General features: G+C 43.5%; 1 protein-coding gene across 2 annotated transcripts in view; it reads left to right on the top strand.

Annotated features, from left to right (window-relative positions):
• The window catches only part of stxbp4 (syntaxin binding protein 4), a 40,370-nt gene that overhangs the window by 9,223 nt on the left and 3,753 nt on the right, over positions 1-27,394 (top strand). The window contains exons 6-21 of one of the 2 annotated variants that reach the window (XM_071462736.1): positions 3,524-3,609; positions 4,080-4,233; positions 5,379-5,511; positions 6,711-6,817; positions 6,918-7,143; positions 7,652-7,733; positions 8,849-8,928; positions 10,195-10,291; positions 10,746-10,870; positions 12,024-12,113; positions 12,255-12,320; positions 17,120-17,299; positions 18,510-18,626; positions 19,128-19,177; positions 21,822-21,958; positions 22,125-23,708. In XM_071462736.1, the coding sequence (XP_071318837.1) occupies positions 3,524-3,609; positions 4,080-4,233; positions 5,379-5,511; positions 6,711-6,817; positions 6,918-7,143; positions 7,652-7,733; positions 8,849-8,928; positions 10,195-10,291; positions 10,746-10,870; positions 12,024-12,113; positions 12,255-12,320; positions 17,120-17,299; positions 18,510-18,626; positions 19,128-19,177; positions 21,822-21,958; positions 22,125-22,138 (1,744 nt within the window). In that variant the 3' untranslated portion in view covers positions 22,139-23,708. Of the gene's footprint in view, positions 1-3,523; positions 3,610-4,079; positions 4,234-5,378; positions 5,512-6,710; positions 6,818-6,917; positions 7,144-7,651; positions 7,734-8,848; positions 8,929-10,194; positions 10,292-10,745; positions 10,871-12,023; positions 12,114-12,254; positions 12,321-17,119; positions 17,300-18,509; positions 18,627-19,127; positions 19,178-21,821; positions 21,959-22,124; positions 23,709-27,394 lie in introns of those variants that run through there. The other variant, XM_071462735.1, reaches the window with a different exon arrangement.

Here is a 27,394-nt window from a genome sequence, read left to right as displayed (position 1 = left end):
CGCTGCGCAGACTGCAGCTGTGGTTTAAAGTCACGGGTCAGATTCAACCAACATGAAATCTGAGACCCAAACATCATGTGGAACTATTTCATATCCACAATCTAAATTATTGTCTTTTTCTGTCTATTATCTGCTGCAGAGTGTTCGGTAAAACTGCTCCTGCAGCGTTTTCTTCTGCTTTTCTGCACAAACTCTGATAAAAATAATCACTAATTAATGGACTTTATTTCTATTATTAGGCCATGACCTGATCATTAAGACTAAAGAATCTTTATTGGTGGAAGTCAGTCTTCTTCTTCAGTGGTTTTAAAACAATCTTATAATCAGTTTCCAGATTTATACATCCAGAGTCTTTGCACCAATTTTACTGTATGAGTGAAACATTAAAGACTGATGGAGATCAGCTGTTTCACCTGGTTCACGTCCACATGATGTTTTTATATCATAAAGACACGAGTGAAATAATTAGTCGACACCATGACTGAGTGTTTCCACCTTGAACCAATCACAGTCTTATAAACACAGATTCAGACAGTCAGGGATTCATACGTCATAGAACCTCAGGAACCAATCCTGTAAATTTGTGGGGACGGGGGGCGGAGCTAAACACACCTGAAACCTTGCACAACCACTAACACTGTGTCAGCCACTGCCAGTTACAAGCTAACAAACAACATAAACAAATAAAAGATGCTAACTATGCTAACGGTTCTGATCCGTCTGCTAGTCTCTGATTCTGGTCTCAGACTCCTCCTCTGAGTCTGGGTCTGACTGAGGCTCCAACATGAGGCTGAGTCTCTGATGTTTCCTCCTCTAACATCTTCATCCTCTCTGCTCTGTCACCTGGAGACCTGGAGCCAGCAGGTGGTGGGCGGGGCCAAGGCCTGGTCCAGGTTTCTGAGTCAGGAAGTCAGAGTAGATGAGCTTCAGACCAGTGAACATGAATCATAGTTTAAAACATGTCTGGAGGAAGTTGGTTGAGCTGAGATCAACACCTGTACAGGTAGACACACAGAGAACTGGATGATCGTGAGGATTGATCTTTGTTTGTCTGATCCATCGTTAATAATTAAAGATGAGACAGAGTGAAAGAAGACAGAGAAATGAGCATGAGTTTGTCCCAGAGGTGGACGGTGGTGTTAGGAGGGAAAATGATTCAGTGAGGGACGGAGGGTGATTTGAGGTGCAGCCTCAGCTTACAGGGGTTGATGGGAAATGACCACGTTGTTGTGACTGCAGAGGGAAGGTCGTCCCCCCCTCTGGCAGAGAGAGAAGTCATTTCATTTTTATTATTACGAAACCAAGCCAGCAGCCTGTGTGTGTGTGTGTGTGTGTGAGTGAAAGCAGCTTTGCGGCGACACGTCAGATATTTCACCTCCGAGCTTGACCTCGATTGTTGCTGTGATTTGTTTTGTTTCACACTTAAAACAAATTATGATTATTATCTGCAGCTGGCCCCCGAGCGGGACAGCGGGTCACGGCGAGGACGCCATGATGCAATCACACAGCGGGGGATTTCGTCCTGCTGTCCTCACAGGTTCAGTGGATAAAAACAGAAAAAAACCAAACCGAACGTGGACTCTTAAGCTTATTGATGGAGTTTCGGTGAGTCCAGGAGGCTGAATTGGATCGAGTCTGGAAGATTATATGGATTTTAAGCTGCTGTCCAGACGTGAAAAGTCGGGGAGTTTGGTGAAGCTCTGGGGTAGTTCAGGGACAGTCAGTACACATGGGTCACTGATCCGCTGCTTGTTTATGTGTTAATGTCATCAACAAAGAAATTACCAATTATATTCATCTGTGTGTTTTCAATGACAAAAACAACACGACCTTTCTGACTGAGAAAATCAAAGCTGCTTTTTAATGTTTTATTCAGTTTCCTGAACGTTTCAGCCTCATCAGATGCTCCAGTGACAGTGGAACATCACACCTGACCTGTTTGGTTCTTCTGTTTAACTCTGGTGTGTTTGCTGGGTTAGTTTTGTCTGTTTGGTTTGAGTAGAAGCTGACGATAAAAGTCTGATGTGGACTAAAACCTGGAGCGAGACCACCTGAACCAGAGGGTCGGGTCTGTCTCCGTTGTGGTCTGACGGCACAGCAGTTGGGAGGGGAGCTTCTTCTTCTTGGGTTTTCCTCAGTTGATGTGTTTGCATGAGTCTCTGCTGTATTTACTGTGCATTGACGCTCAGCATGTGACAAATAAAACTGCTGTTTACTAGCAGCATCACTTTTGCCTGAAACATTTCATCCAATAATATTATCATGTTTTAAACAAATCAACTGAAACATAAAAAACAACATGAGGATCAGTGGTTCCCAACCTGTGGACTGGGGCCCACTGGTGGGCCACAAAGGTATTACAAGTGAGCCAAAAAATCATTTACAAAACAGTAGAACTTTGGTAAAAAGAAGTGATTATAAAAACAAAAATGTAAATAATGTTTTTAAATGTTTTAAAATGAAGTGATCTGTAAACTAGTTTTTACTTTAATAGCTGTTTAACGACAGGAAGAAGTAAATGGAAACAGTCAGAGACAGATGGTGAATTAACAACTGATCTCTCAATCAAACAAAACAGAAAAACTGAGCTTCCTGTGTTTTCAGTTCAGTCCTGAATGTTTCTTTAAAATGAAAAGTGCTCTGTGGTGAAGCCTGTCCTCAGGTGAGATCCACCATGTCTGAGCTTTTCAAGTGCACCCTGAGCTGGAAAAGGTTGAAACCACTGTAACAGATGGTTATAATATATTTCAGCAGCTGCTCAATGAAAAGTGAGAGCAGCAGAATTATTATATTATAATAATTATTCTGATGGTCCCGATCAAATGAACCAAATCACAGGTGTGGAAGCAACATCAGTGTTTTCAGTCAGTGTCTGATTGTGTGTTATTGTGCTGAGTGAGGCAGGTTTTTTACAGGGGGAGTCTGCAGGTCTGTCACTGATCCTGGTCTAATGAGATAAACTGTGTTTTCAGAAACTTGATGTTGAATGAAGTTTTGACACTTAAGCTCCAGGAGTTAAAGCTGTCAGACCGGTGATGGTTGCCTGGGGCCTCTGATCGCTGGATGTTTGGTCTCAGTGGCCGAGCCGATCCTGTTTAAAAGGCATTAACAGCCTATCTGATCAAATCCAGATCAGACGGTGATGGTCTGAGTGACCTCAGGTTTCACATGTGTCCATGTGAGGGAGACAAACCCTCACAGATCGGCCTACTCTGCTCAGACCACACAGTCGAGACAACGCACCGGAGCCTGAACTGCACCCAAAGTAAACAGCAGTGAAATGTGCTTGTCGTCCAAAATACAGAAACTTCAACTACAAGAATTCTTGCATCTTCAGTTTCATGGATTTTTATGTTTTCAGATGAATGAAACACAGAAACACTGAGATTCAAATAAACACAAGATTTCATGTGTCTCAGATAATTAAACCCGAAGCCTTGGAGTAATGGAAAGTGTGTGTGTGTGTGTGTGTGTGTGTGTGTGTGTGTGTGTGTGTATGTGTGTGTGTGTGTGTGTCCTGCAGGAGGGAGTTTGCTGAGTTAATGGAGAAGTACGGCTCCAATAATATCACAGCTTCAGGACGAATCTCTCCCACTCAGCTCTCCACAGGTAAAACCTACAGTCACACACACATTTACAGAGCCACACCTGTGAGGACATTCCCCTCACCTGTCCCCTCACCTGTCCCTGTCCCTGAACCTGAGTCTGAGTTCTCAAACAGGCGTCTGAAGAAGAGATGTCCTCACTCTCTGAGAATGTCTTTCTTTCCCAAAAAGTTCATAATTTCCCAAACTTGTCATCACTTTCAAAAATTTTCCAAAGTTGGCTCCAGCTTTCAAAAACTGTCCTCACTTTCCAAACTTGCCTTCAGTTTGGAAATAAAATGTCTGACTTTCCATCACAACATGTTGTTAACACCATGTTTCTCTGTCTCTGCCACAATAATAAACCCTTCTGGTTTCTAATATAATCACATTGATCTGATTGAACCTGTGTATCTCCATCTCTCCCTCTCTCTTCTCTCGCTCCCTCCTCTTCCTGTTCACCTCTCCTCTTCTTCTTCTCTTGTCTCTGTTCAGGGAAGCTGACAGACACCGCCTCCTCCTCCTCCTCCTCCAGATCAGAAAGCCCCCAGCTCCTCAGTCCTAAAGAGGGGGTCACCGCCTACACCCACGCCCCCCCTTACACTGCCAACCCCCCCTACACCGTGCACGCACCCACGCACGCCTTCAGGTGAGACTCAGGTGGCGGCAGCAGATTTTCTCTCGGTCACCGTGGATTCATGAGTGAGGCTTAAATTAGTTCTTCATCAAGTGCGGAGCCAAGATAATTACATTGATCTATTACAGTGTCAATTGATGATCAGTCAATCAATTAGTTGAAATTGTAATTAAATTAAATTGAAGAAAATAAGCTAAGAATTAGACAAATAATATTAAATTTCATGAAATGTGCTTAACTCAGTTTCTTTATGTTGTCTTTAAATGGTGGATTAATAATTGAAGTTAAAATAATTACAGTAAATAATTTTTATGATTCTGCTGAGTTGAAAACTTTGTTTGCTTCTCATATTCCCTGATCCCTTCAATTACAGACAGCTCTTTTATTTAATGGTGTGTTTATCAGTAACAGTGTGCAGCCAGAAACTGAATGAAGGAGTGAGTCAGTTCACAGGCTGCTGGGCTCAAAATTAAAGAGTGCTGTCTTTACATTATAGCAAGTGTCAACTGTTTAAACAGAATTTTTTAAATGAAATTTTTATTTTTACAATTTGTTTTCATTTTTGTAATTTTATGTATTTTGCCATTTTAAAATCAGAATGACAAAATAGGATTATTAATTGGCAAATTAAATTTTACTAAGAGGTCATTGATGCATAATTTATTATTTAATAAGGAAAGATCCTAAATCTGTTGCAGCCCCGACAGGAAAAGAGAACACAGATTAGAAACCATTTAATCAGTTTGTTTTACTGAATAAACTGCTCTGTTTTAATATGCAACACTTTCTTATGAAGCTTCATGTGAGACTGAACACTGTGTACAACCGTCCTGATTCTTCCCTTCTTGTGCATAAACACAGAAAAAGGACATTAAATTGAAAAAAGGGAGCAGATGAAATAGTTTGGAAGGTGGTTATGTAAACTGTTACCTTCTGGTTCTGCAGGATGGGAACACCAGCAGTGGCTAAAAATAGTGAAAAGCATCTTCAGCATTTTCACAGAGGAGTGTAGGAAGATCAGAGAGAGAGGAAGAGGAGGATGAAGAAGAGGAGGGGGGGTGGAGATTATGTGGTGGTGGGACTGACCGTGAGCAGCGTGGCTCTGTGGTTTTCATCACGCTTAGTGTCGTCCTGACTCTGTCTGCCTCTCTCCTCAGTGACAGTGTCATTCAGTTGATATGCGTTGCCAAGGGAACAGGCCTGGGGCTCGTCATCAAGGGGGGAGCCAACCGTGCCGAAGGACCAATGGTGTTCATTCAGGAAATAGTGCCTGGAGGAGACTGCCAGAAGGTCAGCGTCCTCGTGTGGTTTTTGTGACCTGTTCCTCTGCCAAAGTTAAACCCTGAGTCTTAAAACCATTCAAACTAAAAAAACAATGTTCCAACTGTAATAATATTAAAAGCATCATGACAGTAGTTAGACTTCACTCTGAAAATAACATGTGAATGAAGGGTCATTCGTGATCAGTCTCATTACAAGATTCATGTAGTAGCTGCTCTTCTTCAGCACTGTTTCCCCAGTTATCATGGAATTGTAAAGTGAGGTTCTTTAAGTTCCCAGAACTGTGGACATTTAAACTCCACCTGCTGAGTAAGATCTGTGACGTCAATCAAAATCTCCACAACAGCTGCTAAATGGACGTCGATTGTTATGTTAACAGGGTTACTTTGTGTTTAGCTCTGCTGTGGAGCGAGCTAGCTCTATGCTACAGACAGGTGGACGTCTACAATGTGCAAAGCCAAGACCATATAACCGACAAAGCCAACTGAGTAAATCCCCGGCCATTAATCTTTTTAAAGCAGTTTGTCATGGTGCCACCAATCACTCAGGAAAAACTACTTCAAGATTAAAGGATTGTGGGAAATGTGCCCAGTGTCGGCCCAGAGAGAGCCCACAGTTAGGAAACAATAACACAGTTGATTATGTAAAAATGGATTCTGGAAAAATGGATAAGCATTTCACAGACTTTGCCAGCAGAACTTTCTGTGCGTGTTTCCCAGTTAAATCTGACCTGTGTTGCTCCCCAAGGCTCCATCCTTGGTCCACTCCACTTTTTATTTACCTGCTTCCACAGCAGCATGTCTTCTGCAAACACTAAATTCAATACAATGTTATGCAGATGACAACCTGATTTATGTTAAAACCTAAAAATAACTTGCATTGTTTAATATTTACTCTGTTTTATAAGAGTCTAAGTCTTTTCCCAGCTTAACACCAAAGAATCCAACTCTCCAAAGAACAATCTCAGCTTTTTGTTGCCAGCACCAAGGAAAACACATGAAATCTCTGGTCTCTTCTATCTCTACCCGCTTTTATTTCATCATGTTTATGTTGCTGTAATTCCATATACTTTGGGTTAAAGCAAAATCCAAACTCATGCCATATGTGAAATTCAGTGTTGTACCCAAATGTCACCTGATTTCCCAGTGGCTCATTTGGCCCTTTGAAGACCAGGATATACATTTTCCTGTGTATTTGTGCTTCTTCAGGATGGCAGGCTGCAGGTCGGGGACCAGCTGGTGTCGATTAACAAAGAGTCTCTGATTGGTGTGACGTATGAGGAGGCCAGGAGCATCCTGACACGCACGAAACTCAGGTCCGGCACACCTGGCACCTGGGGACCTTTATAAGGACATAAATTATTCTAATAAATCATGCATTCATCACATTAGAAAAATGCTTCTTGATTGTTTTAGACCAGACCCTACGGTTGAAATTGCCTTCATCAGGCGGAGGTCGTCCTCCAGCTCCAGCAGCGGGCCTCACAGCCCCATCTCCCTCCAGGGGTCTGGAGGTGCAGGTGGACCCCAGATGAGGCCCCCTGGGCTGAGCGCCATGGCTCCACAGCCAGCCATGGTCACCAAGATCACTTCCAGCCCACTTCCTGCCAGTGAAACCCTGCCAGCAGTCAACGTCAGCCAGGTTTGCTTTGAGCTAAATGCTAACAATCTCAATGCTAGCATGCTGATGCTAAGCAGATGTGAAGTTTACCATCTTCAAGATTTTAGTTTAGCGTGTCAGCATGCTAACATTAGCTAATGCTAATGAATGTCATCAGATATTTGTTTGTAAACCAAAGTATTGCAGCTACAAGGTTAAACTCCTGGAGGCGCCAGACGAAAGGTCAGAGGATCATCAGACTCAGTGAGATTCATCCTCTGGAAATCACGAACGCCTGTTCAAGAGTTCATAGAGATCCTTGTTACAGATGTTTAGCTGCGACACCTCAGTGCCCAGATACATAAAGAACATCTGAGGAAAACATATTCATCAGGATTTAATAAAAATTTCCTTATTAAAAAACAAGCACGTTGTGTAATATCTGAATAGAGATCAGTCATCATGATCCGAGGTCATGACGCACAGACACACACAGAGGTGAACACACTCTTATCAAACCATTATTAATATGTTGTGTTAATGTTTGCAGGTGCGAGTGTCATCAGCCAGAACGGAGCAGACACATGTGTCCTCCCCACCAGAGAGTGACAGCGTCCCTGATGCCCCCCCTGGTATGTGACCATGTTAACACTAATTCAAATTAAAATACTAATATGTACATCTGCAGTGTGTGCATATATATATATATATATATATATATATATATATATATATATATACATATACATATACATATATATCTACATGTCTCCAACGAGATGAGGTCATTGAAAGGTCATCACTCCACACACATCTGAGGTTTTCATTCTTTATTTTTATCAACACACCAGCTTCTTTTACCTCAGCTATAAAAACTTTTTTTGAATTTCTGCAGTTTCCACTCGTTGTTTTTTCAGCACAAATTTTAATATAAGAACAGGAAATCACCACAGTGGGTCTGTATCTACTGCTACGTCTGCTAAGTCTGCTACACCTTGATAAAGTAGCAGTAGCAGTTTCCTGTAAGAGACATCGACTCTCGTAGCTTTAGTGCTGAGGGCTGTTGACCAATCAGAGCCCATTTGGTTGGGATTTAACAACAATACCAGTAGAATAGGGTTTGGGACGCACAGGTCTGCTGTGAACTGTGAGGTCAGATGAGACAGGTGAGGGGGGAGGCAGAGCGCGGGGGGGACAGATGGCATGCGGTTGGCTGCCTGTTGTACGAGGAAGTGAGACAGACGGGAGGTCTGGCCTGGGATTGGCTGTAGAGGTGAAGTGTCATCACCGTCTCTGTGTGTGCGAGGCATCCTGAGGTCTACCTCCATATGTGTGTGTGTTGATGTGTTTGTCATGTGACATCACAGCTCCAGACTGAGGTGTGGATGTTCTGCACTGGTCCGGGGTCTGTCTGATGCAGTGAGGCTGGAAACAGCTGAGACATGTGACAAACCACCGATTCCTCCATGTTTCTGCCTCAGAGAGAGAGAGAGTGAAAGAACATCCCAGTGAGCATGAAGATGAAAACATTCAGACATGTTGGTTAAAACTGGGCGACTTTGGCTCCAGGGGCTGAGTGTTAGTTCAGAGGACTGAGGTGATTCTACAGTCACAGGCTCCATCACACTCTGTCAGTTTATAGTGAAACACTGGTAACAGTGTTAAAGATACACATCTCTGTGTGTGTGTGTGTGTGTGTGTGTGTGTGTGTGTGTGTGTGTGTGTGTGTGTGTGTGTGCGTGTGCAGAGCCTGGCAGCAGTCAGCCTCCTCAGAGGAAGTGCTCCCTCAGCACCAGCTGTCGCCTCAAACTGGAGAGGTTGGAGCAGGTTCGTGTTTGTGATTCATTCACATTTGTTTGTCATGTGATTAAAGTCCTGACACACAACCAGGTGAACTTCTGTCACACTACAGAGGCAGATTCATGTCTTTCCATTGACTTTGTATTTATTCACTGAAACTCTGAAAATCACCTTAAAATAGTTTCTTTCATTTTGATGAACAGAATCATGTAACTGATTTATTAGTCAGTTTATCGATTGATCAGTTAAAAAAAAAAAGATTTTAGGTTTAGGTCATTCATTAAAGCTCCACACAGTCTGAAGGTAGATGTCCATGTGTTTGTGATTATAAAGCAGGTCTAGGTTCTATATTAATACTGTGAAAGTATCAAAGCCTCAGTCCACAGAGAAATGCACACAGCCTGTATTCAGACACTGAGCCTTAAAACCAGCCGTCAGGACTTCTGGAACTTTGTGATGTCACAACAAAGCAGTCACTGCTCTCAGCCCCGCCCAAAGCCCCGCCCACCTGGACCCACCATCCAACCTGAGGCTCAGAGCCTCTCTTCTGATTGGCTGACTGACCTGTTGTTACTAACTGGTTCTGGATTTTCTGCTTTTATTCAGTTTTACATCTTGAATTAATTTGAATATTTGTAAGTTTTCAAATTGTTGGTCAAACAAAACAAAACATTTCATCTCTGGAAACTTGTAATGACCATTTTTAACTATTTTATTAATTTTTTAATTGAAAATCAATCAGTATGAAACATAACTGTTAGTTACAGCCTCAGTTCATCTTCTGTTTTTAATATTTTGGGTTTAATCTGTTTTTTAGTTTTTTATTTTGACTTTCTCACTGTTTTGTGTTTTAGATTTAAAAATGATTAAATTTTGTGTTTTGTGTCGTTTTATGATACAAATTAAAACATTTTCTTTATAAATTAATGATTTTATTGAATTTTTCAGGTCTGATAATGTTGTCATCATGTGTCTGTAACAAACCTTGTAAGTCAGATTCAGCTTCAAGCCACAGACAGGCTTCAGTTGAAAACCTTGTATCTCCTCAGCAGGTGTTTTTATATCACCTGCTGCTTCCTGAAGTGAGGATGATTCTGAGGCTCATCAGACTCTTCATCACCTCTGTGCAGCAGGTCCTGACAGCCTGGAGATACGAGGTGTTCATTCGATAAAGTGGTGGTTGTTTGTCGATGTTTGTTTCAGGGGCATCAGCACTGACAGCTGTGTGTGTATTGATCTGTGTGTGTGTGTGTATTGATCTGTGTGTGTGTGTGTGTGTGTGTGTCTGTACAGGCTCTGGATCTGATTGGTCTGAAGCCCACAGAGGCTCAGCGACAGTCACTCCGGTCCAGACTACGAGCTGATCCAGCAGGGACGGTGGCCTTCACAGGTAGGAGAGACAAACCTTTATTCACCTGTTCATCACCTGCTCAGTTACCTGGAAACTGTCCTTCATCATGAAGGTGCTTTTGAATCAGGCTCTTCCAGCTCTGACCCACATCTGTTATTAAACTGCCACCGCACTTTAATAACATTACACTGCGGTGTAACATCATTTTGAGGCGTCGCAGTGCGTGGCCCGTTTTCTTCACACAAGTTGATGTGACTCTGCCGCTTTGTCTCTGTTGCCTCAGATTTGATGGAGCAGAAGGTTCAATAACATCAGCGGTTTTAAGGCTGTGATTAGACACATGTTCATCCTGTCGTTCAGCAAATTTAATCTGATGTGAACTGTTCCTACTATTATCCAGAGCTATTCATCAGATTTAACTTTAAATGTCCTGTTTTTCAAGTGAAGTTCTGTATCTGTGTGTGTATATCTGTGTGTGTGTCTGTGCCTGCAGACTTTGAGAGCCTGATCAGGGAGCTGTTCAAGCCTCAGCTGGAGGAGTTGGCCATCAGCCAGCCGGGGTCGAGGTTCACATCTGATGACCTGTCCAGTTTGTTGGAGTCGCCCACCAACCCGCGGGTAGGAGCTGATGTTCAGACAACAACACGTGACTGATGTGTCAGAGCCGTCCAAAGAGCCCAGGAGCAGCTCTGTCTGGAGTTTAGCTCCTGGTGGGGTCAGCTCCACCTCCAACTGCCAACGAGTCCTAGCTGCTGGTTGTAGGACAGTGTCCATGCACCACTGTCCCCCACCGCTGTCCAGAACAGTTCATTTATATATAATTATGTCTATAATGTCATTTTCTGCGTACAGACTCAGTGGTTCCTGCAGCAGGTGTGAGACGTCATCACACTGAGCTCTGTAGTATCAGACTTCTTCAGTAGCTCTGCTGAAAACTGAAGCAGCTCTTTTCTATTTTTATTTTTTTTTAAGATTTAGAAAAATCTGATTCAGAGACAAGAGAACGTAAATAACTGAGTATAAAGTGCAGAGTCGACACCATGAGTCTCATTAGATCCCTGTCGTTGTCACATTTGGTTAATTAGCAAGTGTGACGTCCTGGTCCTGGTCCTGGTCCCGGTCCGGGTCCCGGTCCCGGTCCCGGTCCCGGTCCTGGTCCCGGTCCCGGTCCCGGTCCTGGTCCTGGTCCCGGTCCTGGTCCTGGTCCCGGTCCTGAGCACCGAGCTGTGGCTCAGAGTGGAATCGATGTGGACGCTCAGGCTCTGACCTGTTGATGTGTGAACTGTCCCTTCAGCGCGGTGTAAAGATTTCCTCTAGTCACATGGATGTGATCGATTACAGCTCTGAAAACTCAACATCACATGTTTAAAGTGAGCGGCAGCAGAACCTGACTGGAGACACACAAACAAACACAACAGCAGGGCAGAGAAAAGAAATGACAACTATTAATAACAACAATTAAAGAGATTAATAAGTAAAAAAACTGCAAACTGAAAAAATGTTCTCATTATCCCGAACCCTTTTACTGAACCTTTAAACTGTGGAATGAGGGTGGTCTGGAAAAATAATGTAGATCTAATACTCTCCAGATCAACACGTCACTAATTTAATTATTATTATCTCACTCCTGTGTGTGTGTGTGTGTGTGTGTCTGTGTGTCTGTGTGTGTGTGTCTGTGTGTGTGTGTGTGTGTGTGTGTGTGTCTGTGTGTGTGTTTGTGTGCGTGTGTGTGTGTGTGTGTGCGTTTGTGTGCGTGTGTGTGTGAGAGCAGCCGTCTCTGTCGGACTCAGAGGACCTGGAGGAGATGGAGAGGCTGAGGAAGGAGCACATTGAGGCTCTGAGGGAGATCAAGAGGCTGCAGGTAAAACACACACACACACACACACACACACACAGACACACACACACACACACACACACACACACACACACACACACTCACTCTCTGAGACCTGCTGGTTTGATGATCACCTGTTTCCTGTTGATTTCCTGTGGGCTTCAGGAACAGCTAGTCGAGTCTCAGCGGGTTCACCATCAGATGGAGGAGGAGCTCAGTAAAGTCAAACAGGTGAGTCACACCTGCTGCAGGTACACAGGACACTTCTGACCCTGTTTTATTCTGGAAACTGTCTGATTGGATCTTCTTAGTCACTGATCATCACATGGCCCAGTCTATGTTTTCTGCCGCCATGACGCCTCAGACTCATCTGTTCCTCTCAGGAACTTTTCACCACCTCTGATCCTGGTTTGAAGTATTTGCTGCTTCCTGTTTACACCTGCACGTGCACGCCCAGTGTACGAGAGCAGTCATGTGATAGAGTTGTCAGGTGTGGACGGAGCTTGTTCCTTATACGGAGCTAAAATGCTCTGAGGTCATTTTTGTTTGAGAATGAAAAGGTTTTAAGGTGGATGCAGCCTGAGTCAGATCCACCTTTAATAATCATAGAATTCAGTTTCAACATTTCAACGCTGAACAAAGACTGAACACAGGTGGAGCGGGACAGGTGTGTTTTCTGTCAGACCATCAACAGGAAGAAGCTTTTAAATCTGCTGCTGCAGAACAGAAACTGATGACAACAGTGTTGGTGAAGTTTGGTTCCTGCTGTCAGGACAGTGAGTGTGTGGCTGCTCTGTTGTGTGTCTGGAGTTGGTTTCCTCTGGTGGGAGAGTGTGTGTGGGCTTCTGAAGGGGAGCTTCTTTTAAAATAGATCAGCAGGTCAAGCTCTGTGTGTGTGTGTGTGTGTGTGTAGGAGGCCGAGGTGGACTCACAGCAGCAGGCTCACAGTGGGAGGAGGGTGAGGCCACTATCGGATCTTTTTTTGGGCGGTGAGATGAGTGTTTGTTGTGAATCACAGCTGAAGGGTCTCAGCCTCTCCGACTCCCACTCTCCTGCCTCTCTACTTTTACTCTGTTGCATAAACCGATCGATTTCTACCTCCAGACACGGCCGACAGAGGTACTGCAACAACAAAGACTCAGCCGGGACATTTCCTCTCTGAGGTTCGGACCTGAGGAGCAGGAACAGGGCGGATCTGCTGCAGAGATGTTCGCTGTGGATTCAGGCTTTTATTTTGCTTTCCCTTCTACTTCCTGCTCTTATCGGTTCTTGCAGTAGACGTCTAACACGCCTGTCCTCTGGCTCCTCCTCGGCACTTGTTCAAATGTTGGGAGGTTTTCCTAAAGTAGTTTGGTTTTAAGACCCTCACCGGGTCTGGATGAGGTTGCTCTAGTCTGGATCTCTAAAGCAGGTGGTTTTACCTCTTCAGGTCTAAGATCCAAGAAGGAAACAGATCAAGATCAGAGACATGCAGTATACAACCTGTGACCTGTGTTAATTATGTTGGTTTTTTATCTGTGAATAAAACTAAAACATAAAGTGAAAGACGGACAAATTTACACATGAAGTAATTTCTCTTAATTTATCAGCCTGGATTCATCTTCTCAGTAAAACTGTTTCCTCAGGTATTTAACTAAATCAGATACCAGAGTTCAGTGAAGGCTCCTGTTGTTGTTACAACAGATTTAATTGGAGTTTCAGACAATTAACTGTGACGTGTTCCACTAGAAAAAAACAAGAAGGTTTCTGTGACAAAGACGTCCAGGTTGACAAGGACAGGAGCCGTGATTCTGTTTGTGTCTGTTGGACCATAAAGAGACAGATAAAGGTGCAGAAGCTGCAGTGACGTCTAAACGCTCAGATTCAGCTCGGCTGCCGACAGATTACAGCTTCCTGTCAGGTCCAACGCTCTGTGTTCTTCAGCCGCTGCATATTTACTGAGTCTTAAGATGACAACCTCTAATCTCCAGAGAGGGATTTCTCCAGGCTGCAGCCGCCCCCGATACCTGCCACAGGTAGATCCTCACAGCCAATCATTCAGCAGCTGAACCTCAAGTCTGGAGGACTGAGAGAGGAAAGACCACTGAAAACACACAAGTGTGTGTATGTGTGTGTATGTGTGTGTTCGTCTCTCGTCTCTGACTCATCTCCAATGAGCTGCAGCTACAACTGCTTCTTATTTTTGTCTGATAAAGTAGAAGCCGATGTTAAATCTCTTTGGTTCTGTCAGGACACGTCTCTGAACATCAAGACCAGGTCCAGGTCCAGGTCAGCTTAAAGGTTTGTGTGCACGCGGCAGCTGTAAAGGGCCAATCAGCTGTTCATTTTGGAGGATTGGATAGTTCCTCACATGAGAGTACAGGTGTAAATCTACCCAAGATCAACCGTCTGAGGTCTTGATCCGGATCAGCTGTCTGTAAACCCAGAGGTTCAGGTCTGATTCGTGCCCCTGAAGGACCCGAAGTCAATGTCATATTGTTTCCTGTGAGGGCGGCGTGTCACCAGAGCGCCACGGCGTTCAGTGACATCAGACGCTTAGAGATGGAGGCGGAGCATTTTTATCACATCACAGCTGCCACAAACAAACATGCTCCCTCATTAGAGCTGGAGGTCAGGCTTCAGTATGGGGGGGCCCTCAAGGCCCCTCAGCCCTCCCCAAGGCCACAGCTGGAGGAAGGAGGACTCATGCTGGGATCCATTAGTTGCCCAACCACATGAGCCTGCCCCCCCCCCCCCCCCCCCACACACACACACACACACACACACATTAACATACTCTCCTGTTTACTCTGACAGTGATGATCTGAGCTCATCCACCAGACTCACATTAAAAAACTGACCATTTAAAGTCAACAGTGACCTGCAGAGACGACTGAGCTTCCGCTGCTCAGGCAGCCACAGGTCTGACTCTGTTAGCAGATACATAGATATCAGCTGAAGCTAAGCTAAGCTAACAGGTCAAACAGTCCTGAACCTCCATCTTTGGGTCGTGTCAGTAAAATGTGAGCTATGAGTTTTATAAAACAGTTTAATAAGTTCAGGATCCTGAATGGACTTCATGGAATGGATACAGCCTTATTTTCACACACACACACACACACACACACACACACACACACACACACAATTTTAGAATTGCACATATCCCTACTGAGGAAAGTGAAGGTGACAGATGGACTGTTCCCACTGTGTGTGTGTGTGTGTGTGTGTGTGTGTGTGTGTGCTTCATGTGTGTGTGCTTCATGTGTGTCCTGTTAGCTCTCACTACATATGACAGCACCACAGGATCAGAGCTGAAGCTGCCAAAATCACTCCCATCTGCTGTGTGTGTGTGTGTGTGTGTGTGTGTGTGTGTGTGTGTGCTATTTAAGAGAAAATATTTGGACATTGTTAAGTGCAGAAACAACAGACAGTTGTGTTAATTTCAGGACAGTGTCACCACCAGCTGCCTGAGCTGAGGATTATGGGAAACATCAGGTGTCGTTTAGGTCATAACATCTTTATCCAGGAGAGTCTGTGTCAACTCAGAGGATCAGTTCTAATGAGATGCACTAAGTGGACAAAAGTATGTGGACAGGCTTTGTGAACTGTTAGGTAACAGCTCTGTGGTGTAACGTTGCTGAGTTGTTCTCCTGCGTTTCCTCCTCGTTTGTGTTGCACGAAGCAGCGTGAAAAACCCACGACCCAGTCTGGTTGTAAAGCCACATTATCTTTTCCTGCCTCTCAGGATCACTTTACTGTCTGATGAGCTGCAGGAGCTCCAGTGTTTACTTCAGCGCTGGGGGGTCGAGTTACTGGCTGCCGGTGTGCCAGCAGGACTGGGAGTGGTAGCTTCCCAGTCAAGAGGGGTTATGGTGTCTAATTGTTGCAGGTGTCTGTTTCACCGCCCTGAGAGTTATGTAACTTCCACACTGAAGGCTGGTTTTCCCTCTTTGCCTCACACACTCACTGTAGATAAACTGGAGCTTTGCGGAAACCAGATGGACGGAGTCAGAGTCGACCAACACCCCCTTCATACAGTTATGAAGTCAGAGTTAGAAACAGGTTTATTACCACGAGGGTTTTTTACACATACAAAGAATTTTCCTTGTTGTTGTGGGACAATAAAAAAAAAACAAAGAAAAGTAAAAGAAATGACCAGTGTCACAGAAGTCAACCAAACATAAATATGAAATATATTTACAATAAAAATATGTTTAAAAAATACATTATTATATTATATTATATTATATTATATTATATTATATTATATTATATTATATTATATTATATTATATTATATTATATTATATTATATTGATAAAAGCTTCATCATGTTTAAATCATGGTGAATGAAATGACCAGTTTGTCGAAGAGGGGTGGGAATTTGACCAGATGTGATTCCACGTAAAGATAACGACTCCCGGTCTCTGTCCGCTGCTTGTTGTGCACTGGTTCTGTTAAATAATTGACTAAATATCAACAGAAAATTAATTTACAACAGTTTTGATCCTAATGAGTTTATAATGGGTCATTGATCATGGCTGTGCTTTTCTTGTATTCAGTCATTAAATTCTGAGAAAATGAATAATTGGTGATAAAAAACAACATTAAAAGCACAAATGAGTGATTTCAGGGATTTTAGTTTTCACTCTGCAGGATCAACAGGAATGGAACATATTGCTCATTCCTGTTTTGGTTTCCTCCCTGAATGTTGTAACCTTATCAAAGGCAGAAGTATTCTGAGAGGTGACAGGTCCAGGTGAGAGCTGCTGGGGAACCACTGCACAACCTGCTGATTCAGTCGAACGCCCCTGAGGCCAAAGCAAAGAGCTTCATCACACTAACTCTCCCTGACTCAAGAATTCAACATCAGGACTCCAGCACATGGAAAGATTTATGAAGGTTAAGAAGCCTGAGCTGGCCCTGAATGCATCACTGAGGCCCTGCTGATTCTCTGCTGAGTGATCTGTTGAGCTCTAATGGTGAACCTGTCTTCTTCTTTTCCTCCTCTGTCCTCCCTCACTTCCCTCCTTCCTTCCTCCCGGAAGGAAGTAAAACTGGGAGCAGAGGAGAGTCGGGCTTTGCGGACTCGCATCCAGCTGGCTGAGGCAGCCCAGAAGCAGGCAAGGGGGATGGAGATGGACTACGAGGAGGTCATCCACCTGCTGGAGGCTGAGATTGCTGAGCTGAAGACTCAGAGAGTGGAGCAGCCAGCGCCGACCAATAAGGTGACTGACATGACCGGTGCACTGTGGTCAGAACCGAACCTGATCAGAGGTCAGGTTTCAGGTCATTTAAGTTCATCAGACAAAAGCAGCTGCAGGAAAAACTCACCTCAGATTGAAAAGTGAGCTGGAAAATTCACAAGGAGCTAAAAGAGGCTCAAAAACTTCAGTTATTTGATTGTTTATAGAAAAATTCAACATAAAATATGGAGGAGTGCAGCTTTAATCCTCACTAATCTTCCTATCTCATGTAAAGTCATGTTCGTTTACACTGGCAGGTTTCTGTAGATTAGTTTTTTTTTCAGTGCTCTTCCCTCTTTTCTCCCTCATGATTTCCCAGCTTCCTCCTCCTCTCCTCCATCAGCAGCAGCAGCGAAACTGGGTCAGTGTCTTATTCAGTGACAGAGCTGCTTCCCTCTCTGCTGCTGCCGTTCTCCAACAGGTTATTTTTATAGAAATCTGGACAGCAACCTGCAGGTCAGCAGTGTCAGGAGGGGACGGTGTATGAAGGCTGATGACGAGCTGAGTCGACACTGCAGGGCTGAGATTTTATACATCTGTGGAGGAAACGAGCTCCTCTCTGCTGCTCTGTCAATGTTAGGACATTTGGAAAACTAAGCTCAGACTTTCTCCAAACTGCAGATCACAGCAGGTCATTCACAAAGAAAGTGTCAAAATACTCCAGTACTGCTCCATGTCCACGCTCGTGTCTGCTCCACCAGCTGCAGTACGAGACAGCTGAAGTCAGGATGGGGATTTACAGTATATTTTACAAAAAGCTGCAACTGATGATTATCTTCATTATGAATTCATTTGTAAATGTGAAAAATCACAAAGTCCAGGGCAAAATACAAATGTTCAGTTTTCTGTCATGTTTGAGAAAGAAAAGCAGTGAATCAGAGATGCTGGAAACAGCTTCTTCACTTTAAATTACTGCACTTATTAAAGGATTAGTTCCACACATGTAAAAATTATTATAAAACCTATTAGAAATTGGAATTCTTACTGTATGTTGACATATATGTTTGTGTATTGTTTATTGTATAATGTTGTTTGTCATTAAGTAAATATCCTTATTCACACGTGTTTGTTGTCACATGATGTTGTTGAGTCATTGAGAACAAATATCAGGATGTGTCAGATACATGTGGTCATGTGACCTGAGCCACAGGACAGAGGTGGATGCACCGCTGAAGGATTTTTATCGTTGCAGGAGGAGGTGGAGGAGCTGAAGAAGAGGGTGGCCGTCCTGGAATGTCAGCTACGGAAGAGCGAAGCGGCCAAAAAGGGCTTTGAGATGTCAACAGGAAAACTGCTGAGTTTTGTTGAGGTAAACTGAAACAATCCAGTCTGAGTCAAACCAACAGTGAATAGGAGTGATACATCTGCCTCCTCCGAGCCGCAGAGCGCCACAGTTTCTGAAAACTATCGAAACACATCAGTGAGTCACTGAGTGACATGTCCCTTCACACACCGTAGTTTATTTAGACTCAAACCCACACTCACACAGTCCTGCTGCCCCAAATACTCACTACAGCAGCAAATTTGGATTAATCCGCCGCTGAAACTAGTCCCCAACAAAAGCTCCAGTGAGCAGCTGTGAAACACGTTTAGTTTGAGTCTTTTTATGGAATTTAGAAAGAAAAAATATGGAATAAAACCAGACTGAGGCTTGGGACTCTTTCTTCCTGCACATGGAGGGAATATTTGTCTTGTTTTTATTTCTTCTCTAACTCTCTCTCTCTCCTAACACACAAAATGAGAAACAAAGAAAAACGACAGAGACGAGATGAAAAAAAACTTCGTTTCTTTTCTGTCTCTGTTTCTGCAGAACGTTCAAGAGTTTCTGCTCGAAAGCCATGGACCAACCAAGAGCTACAGGTGTGTGTGTGTGTGTGTGTGTGTGTGTGTGTGTGTGTGTGTGTGTGTGTGTGTGTGTGTGTTTCCTTGTGTCTTTACCTTAGTGTAAATTAAAAACACAATTTGAAATGTTTCCACCTGTTTCTACCTCTGTGGAAGTCCAGAGGAGGTCAAAGGTTGACCCTGATTTCCTAGAACCTTTGAATGTTTACTTTGGGTGCTGGACTTCAGCTCAGACCCAGAACCAGAGAACCGTCCTCGACCTCCCTGAGCGGTCTCGCTCTCTTCCTCATGGCCTTTCAGTCTCTGCTGTGGTGCAGGTCAACAACCAGTTTCCTGAGGATTAAACACCTCAAAACGTCTGAACGGTGCTTTGAGCTTCTGGTTCCAGCTTCTCGTCTGGACAGCACCCAAAGAGTCTGACGCTCCGAGCCCGACGCTTAGTCACATAATGAGGGATCCTGCAGAGAGCAGAGCCCATTAGCCCAGACACACACACACACACACACACACACACACACACACACACACACACACACACACAGACACACACACACACACTCGGTGGTCCAGCTTGGCCCACTTCAGCCCGGGTGGGACAGCAGTTGGCTCCTGTTAATGGCCGCCCGCAGCGCACAGCAGCGAGGCGGCGGCGTTACGAAACGTCTCGACCTGCAGAGAGTGTGAGGTTGCCGTGTGTTAATGACAATGACATCACAGAAGAAGAAGAAGGAGAAAAGTGAAGGTTCAACAGAGGAGTCGTTCATCTCTGAGCTGCTCCTCTTCCTCTTCATCTGTTTTATCTTCCCTGTCCTCCGTCTGTTCCTCATCTCTCCGCTTTTGCTCCCTTTTTTTTCCTCCTTCCCTTATATATTTCCTTTTTTCTTTGGTTTGTTCCTTCCTTTCCTCCCCTTCTGATATATCTATCCCCTTTTCTTTGTTTCACTCCTTCCTTCTTTCCTTCCTCCCATATCATCTTTCCTTTCTTTCTTTTGCTTCCTTTTTTTTCCTTCAGTTCCTTCCTTTGTTTCATCCTTGTCTCCCTTCTTATATCCTTCCTCCTGTTTCCTTCTAATATCATTCCTTATTTCCTATTCCTTTATATTACTCCCTTACTACATATTCTTTCTTTCCACCCTTCTTTCCTTCCTGTCTGTCCTTCCTTCCTTCTGCCCTCCCTCTGTTCTCTATAGCCTGTCCCTTCTTCATTTGATAGTTGTTTAATTAAACTTCAGTCTTAACTAATAAAGCAGGACATGTCTTTGTGAAGAACCATCATATGGACCAGAGTTCTGATCCTCGTGCTCGGCAACCTGTTGTTATCAGCACCTTCAGTCTGGTTGTGTAAGACTGACTCTGTAAATCAGGTCGATCGGTCATGTTATTAAGTCACCCAGCTATGACACCTCCTGCCAGGCTTCCTTTTATTTCTGTCCAGGTCAGTAGGACACCTCAACTCCTGTTTCATAACCACAGGACCCCTGGTAGTGTTGTGTCTTTTTATTCACCTGTCCACGTGTATCTAGGCCACTCGTAGGCTGAAGAGTGGGTCGGCCACTTGAGTGGTTCAGTGGGGGTCACAGGCAGGAGGTGTTTTTCCTCTTTGTCACAGATAAATGCTTCTCTGCTGCCGGTTCACTCTTGGGTAATGACGTCTTTCATGATTCTGAATATCACTCTCATTAAACCCTTTAATAAAGACCCTGTAATAAAGGAAGAGATTCAGAGAAAAGAACATTTCCCTCCAGAGAGACGGAGCATGAAGTTTCATTGTGGGGATAATAAGCTGTGGAGCGACTGCAGTGTTTCATCTGGGCTGAAGTGAACAGACTCTGGTGACGTGGTTGTTTCAGCAGCTTCACCAAAGTGCTCAGTTTCTGCTCAGTTGTAGTTTACTCATCCGACTGCGACAAACTGACAACAAGCTGCTTCATGAGTGTTATTTTAAGCTTTCGCTGCAGAGATGAGTGTTGGGTCCTCGAAACCACTGAACTGTCAAGAGAGGCTCTTGTGGTGACTGTAATTAAAATGATGAATTCAGCTCCACAACAGAATAGATTTGGGAAGGCAAAAGGCCAATAAACTTATTCAGATGTAAAAAGTTTAAACAGGTTTTATGACGGACGTTGAACAGAGAGTAGAGCGAAAACATAGCTCCCAGCTAATTTTAATTTTACACAGATCTTCATTAGGCATCAGGCATGGGTTTGTAAAAGTTAGAGGACCTTCGTCGTCATGGGAACAATGAAGAAAAAGCACAGTTAAGGTTGTGGAACAGATAAAAAAGCTGACTTGTTTGTAAGTCAGTTGTAAGTCAGTCTTACGAACAATCCTGACGTCCTGCTGTCATGGACCTCATCATTATTTAACATCACCTGACTTCCTCCTTTGCTCTCGTCATGATTACTGTGACCACTAGAGGTCACTGGGCAGTAAACCTAACTATTGGTTGAAATTAGCTGCTTTTTTACAGGGTGGTCCCAAATCTGTTCTTGGTGGATATTAAAAAGACTTGACTGTATTCATCACTAGTTTCAGTAGCAGAGTGTTTTTGGGAAGGCCACACCCATGAGGGCGTGGTCATCATGTGGGTCCCTCCATGAGGCTCCGTCTGTGGCTTAGTCGTGGTTTCTCTCTGCTCACTCGTCCCTCTCTCTTCTTGCAGCTCTGGAGATGTTAAAGTCGGGACGTCGTCTCAAGGCCTCCCCTCTCGCTACAAGAAGAATCCGTGGACGGCTGCCACGCTGGCCCAGGAGGCGAAGGAGCTCACAAGGACTGTCAGAGCCATTCTGGAGGTCGACTGTAAGTGACTGCCTCCATGCATGAAGGTCTGCATGTCCTCCACCTCCTCCTGCTCCTCCTCCTCTCTGTCTCTGTGCTGCCCCGCATGCGACTCCCACCGGATGAAGCTGAAACCAAACTGATCCTGCCAACCTGCCGTTGTGAGTGACTGTCCTCCCCGTTTCAGTGCTGACCTTCTAGAGGACCCGACTGTAGGAGAACAAAGTCAGCGAGGCTCTGGGACGTCAGCAGGAGCTCAACAGCCAACTGTGAATCCGAACTCTCTTCCCTGACAACTCCTCATCTCCTCTACCTGCTAGCAATGGACTCATGTCTTCTCTCTGCATGAAACTCTGTTTTGTTTCTGTGAAGCATTTATCACTGCACATTTGCTGAATAGTCAATACACTGAACTGTGGCTTTATTCCAGTGTTTGAACCTCGGCGTACAAGTTACAATTCATGATTTCCTGAGAGCTGTTAACACCGACGCTGCTCACGTTGTACGGGTGGAAGCACTGGAAGGAGACCACTGTGATGCTGATGGACTACATGAACGTTTTTCAGTTTGGCCCATTCAACCTTGTTAATATGTGATGAGAGTTACCATCAGGTCCATCGGCTGAACCTTCACAGAAGTAACAGGTGACAAAAGTTAAAGGATTCATCGTCCAGCACTAGATCATCAGATTATTAAATTAAAATATTAAACAGCAACAAAGTGAAATCAAGAAGTTTTATGAGTTTCAGGGAGAAAAAAGCTGAAATATTTTAAACAAAAAAAATGTAAAAAGTGAGGACCCCCTCTCAAGAATAATACTTTGTTGAAATTTGTTCATTTGTTCAGACTTTATCCTGAAAATCACCAATGTTCTCTCCCTGCAGTGGCCATTAGCACTCACACATGTTAATAAGTAGTTTCAAGAATGATTTTGGCCTAGTTGGTCAAACCGTCTTCCTAATGAATTAAAGATTAAATGTGAAATATATAAGTTTAGTTAGCTAACATTAGCATTACTAGTCTAGAACAGCTGTCTCTAGAGGCAGAAAGCCTTTCTTGTACTGTAGTTAGCATGCTAACCAGTTAGCCCCAGCCCAGTCAGCCTGTTTCGTCACTTTCCGATACCGAGTCACTGTAGCATCAACAAGTAGTGTGTATGCTAACCTTTTGTCTAGCAAACACAACGATAGCTGAAGCTCTTGGCAGACAAATAATTAAACAGCTGTTAATGCTGATGTTTGCTAATGTAGCAACAGCAAAATGCACAAATAGTTCCTTTAAAATTGGCACTAAATTGGTGCCAAACCGTCACAAAGGTGAGGAATGGCCCAAACTGCGAAACGTCGGTGTAGTCCTTTGAATATTACTTAGTTTACCTACCTTTAAATGGTCTCGGTAGCATCAATAAATACCTTAATTTAAGAAACAATATCAAACTATATCACTTCAACGTTACAATATCATATGGTTGCTGTTTATCGTAGCAGACACTCTCTTCCAGAGCGAGTTACTCCAGTTAGAAAACACCTCACTGTAGCTCTCAGTCTGTCTCATGACTCACAGTTATCTGATCAATGTGTAGCTTTGTGTTTGAGTGGCTGAATGCTCGTGTTCGTGCAGTAGATTAGCCAGCAAAGCAAAGCCTGGAAATATCAAACAGTACGGGAGCTCCGGCCTGATTGAACACTTTAGAAGCTTTTGTCATGTTTGGAGATACTTGCTGTAAATCCTTTGTCTTTTTTGGAGTAAATATTCTGAAACAAACTGTCAACATATATGAGTTCTTCTTTGTGAAGAGCAGCAGCCACATCAAGATCAAACTGGGTCAAATTTAGTTTGTGTCCAGATTATTTCGACTTGGATTTGGTTTTTCAGATTTTTAATGTTTTTAATCTTTATTTAATCAGACTGTCTCATTGAGTCTTTTTCAAGAGAGACTTGAGAACAAGAATAAGACATCATCAACAAACTCAGGTTGTAACTGATTAAAAGAAATGAAAAAAGGTTAAGAAAATGTTTTTTGTTTGAAATGTGAAGATTTAAAAAAGCACTAACTTCATATCAGAGAACTAAAGGCAGAAGATGAACAGTGAGAAACCCTCCAGTTCAGGAGGAGCTTATAAAGTGAGTGTCTCCCTGTTAACATGGACGTAGCGTATTGAACAGAACTGGGACTAAAACCCAGTTTAAAAACTTTCAGCACGTTTAGGAAAAAACGCAGATGTGATTCATGGTTTATAGTTAATTAGCCAAATGCTAAATCACGTGGGATGTCCTTAAAGACTGTCCCGAACCTCTATTGGCCAACAGGGATGATGTCACTTACTTCAGAGTCACAGGTAGTTCAGGAGGCCTGGAGGAGTGGCATGTTTCCAGGAAATAAACGGAGCCAGTTGGGTCAGTGGATGTGTCCAGTGATCTTACAGAGCTGTGTACATACAGAAAATACACGGAGGTGATGAGCAGTTCAGGGAACAGGAGCTGAAGCAGTGGGAGGCTGAGACTGCAGCACTTCCAGAAAATACATGAGCCAGGATGTAATTCAGGGACATTTTATTATGAGTTTTTGGGGATGTGGAGCATCTTAGCCATCAGATAGCTCCGGGGGGGGGGGTCGAGGAGAACATAGTGTTTTTCCCAGGGTGCTGGGAGTTTGGAGCAGATCCAGGAAATCCACTGTTGGTACGGTGGGTGATCCAGAGGTTATGGAACTATGAGCATTTTCCAGCAAATACACAGAGCCGGATGTAATTCTGGGGTCTTGGGGGGTCATTCAGAGGACCTTCAAGTGTGAGAGGTTCAATCCAAACACTCAGAGTGCGGATGGAGTGAGGGCCGTGGAAGTTAGCAGATGTGTGTTGGCTCTGAGGCTGATTATACTTTGTAAACGAGTCTCCATGCTGATGGACGTCCAGATCCAGTTTGTATTCAGCAGGCAGGATGTGGGTTTTTGACACAGACACCTAATTTCCCTCCATCAAAGTGTTGGTGGGAGGACGTGGGCACAGTTACATAATTAACAGCCGTGATTCAGGATCACAGGCGGCGGCGAGCGGAGACGTGCTCCATCATTCACAGTGTCCTGGTGGAGAAAACCAAGAGAAAGTAGGTCAGCTCCATCCAGGTCTCACAGTGTGTGTGTGTGTGTGTGTGTGTATGTGTGTGTGTGTGTGTGTGTGTGTGTGTGTGAGATCACCTGTAGCTTGTTTTCACTATGGATTTGCACACACACACACACACACACACACACACACACACACACACACGATTAACAGTCCACTGAAAGGCCTCAGACTGAGCAGTTTCACTCAGTTCACTCATCCGTTGTTTGCAAGGAGCAACTTGGACACTGTTGCCATGACAACCATGTCTTACATTCATAAGCATCAATCTACTCTGCACTTGTCTGGGTTGTATTTCTTTCACTAAACAGTTTCAACCTGAGGCAGGTTCATGTCACACAGTCAAAGCCTATGAAGTTGCAGCTGATATTTTATTAAAAATGACTCATGGCTCGTAACATTTAGAAATAAGTGGATAAAACCTGTCGACTGTGACCTTTAAAGGTTTTTACACCGAGCAGAAACAGAGCTGTGTCCTTCAGCATGTGTGTGAGACGTAAAGACAACTGCAGAGAAGATGTCCACACCGCTTCAACCAAAATGATCCCTCACAAAAAACTTTCAAATTCCATATCCCTTAAATTAAATAACCAAGAAGAATAATAAAGCTTTAGGAACAGAGCATATTTGTACAAAAAGACGCAATAAACTGAACTTTAAATAGATGATGACAGATGGTGATAGATGCAAAAATTAGTTTACTTTTTTTTAATCAGATAAACTAAAGAAAACAAAACTTTCACTGATGTTACTCTGACGCTTCAGGCTGCAGCAGCTGAAAAACTGAGTAATTACAACTTGTATCATTAATGTGAGAACAGAATCTGTTTAAGCTCCAAATAAAATCTGTCGTTTCACAATTTATATGTAAAGTTTTGTGGGCTCAGTCAAAGTTTTCCTTCAGACTAAAGGAGAAGGTTTGTTTCTGTTGTTGAGAGTCAAAGATCAGTGTTTTCAGCTCCGCCTCCTCCGTGGTTCAGGACTTGGTTCAGATCATGGTGGTCATGGGGAAAAGGAACCAGCTGATGTCAGAAGGAAATGGGAAACAAACAAAGATCTGATGAGGAGGCTGAACCTGCCTCACATCAACACATGACACCAACAGAAATGTCAGATTTTACCACCCGGTTTCTGAGCTTTGACTGATCTTTTAATGGCCTCATCAAAATCTGGCTGAAGTTTGCAGCAACAACATCTGGGTGGAAACCTGAGATCACACACCTGCTGAGGAGGCGGAGCAGAAAACACTAATCACTCTAAAAGACAAACGACGTGTTTCCCTGTTTAATCTCACAGAACCAGTGTTGATGCTGACAGGCGTCTTAAAGCAGAACCACAAACATGAGGAGTTTTAAACCTGCTGGAAAATCAGAGCATAAACCTGGACTGAACCTGCTGAACTCTGAACATTAATAATTCAGAACATTTGCATATGAGCGCAGTGTGATTTGTAGGTGACTGAGCCGAACGAAGCACTGACTGAACCCAATAAAGGAAAAACACAATTTAAGAAATCAGCCTCTGGGACCTGGATATTAAGAACATCATCACCTGCTCATTAACTGTGAGCAGAAGAAAATATGATTTAATTATAACTTTATTAGTTATTATGGAGGTTTTCTCTTGAGCAGAGCCACAGAAAAAAACATGATTTTCTTTACTTGTTTAATGTGTCAGACACAATTGAAGTGACTGAAACACCAGGCTCAGTTTCTGAATACAGGCTGTGTGCATTTCTCTGTGGACTCAGGCTTTGATACTTTCACAGTATTAATATAGAACCTAGACCTGCTCTATAATCAGCTGCACCTGAGTGGAGGTGTAACGCTGCAGTCACATGCTGCTCGTCAGTGTGTTCATTAAAGTGATGTGTAAACAGCCACAGAGCAGCAGAGCCCTGATGGCTGTAGAGCAGCTGCTTCATTTACAAAAACAGGTGATTTGTGTTGGACGCTCGCTTTAAAGTTTCCTCCTTTATTACTTTGTTTTAGTTCTTGTGGCTCCAGAGGTGTCGAATCTTGGCTCATAATCTTATTATTTATCTAAATGCAATAAAATATAAAATCTTAAAGGGACCAAACCACAGTTTTACTCCTTGGGAAGTTTTCTTTGGTTATTTTATTTGTTTGCAGTAGAGATGACAGGAAATGAGAGACAGTCAAGTACCTGACGTTAGAGGTGAATGAAGGACGTCCTACTGAATTTAAAAGAGCCTTTATAATTGGATCAATTAATTAATCTATTTGTTATAATTAAATATAATAAAGTCAAATAAAAATCATTGTTTGAAGCCACAGGTGGATCTGAGAGAAGCTGAACTGATGCAGATTATTAA

This window comes from Trachinotus anak, unplaced genomic scaffold, assembly GCF_046630095.1.
Source record: "Trachinotus anak isolate AG129_WGS33_773 ecotype Australia unplaced genomic scaffold, CSIRO_AGI_Tana_v1 ptg000025l, whole genome shotgun sequence".
Lineage (NCBI taxonomy): Eukaryota > Metazoa > Chordata > Actinopteri > Carangiformes > Carangidae > Trachinotus > Trachinotus anak.
The sequence above is the reverse complement of the archived record's forward strand: the minus strand, read 5'-3'. Positions and strand labels throughout refer to the sequence as shown.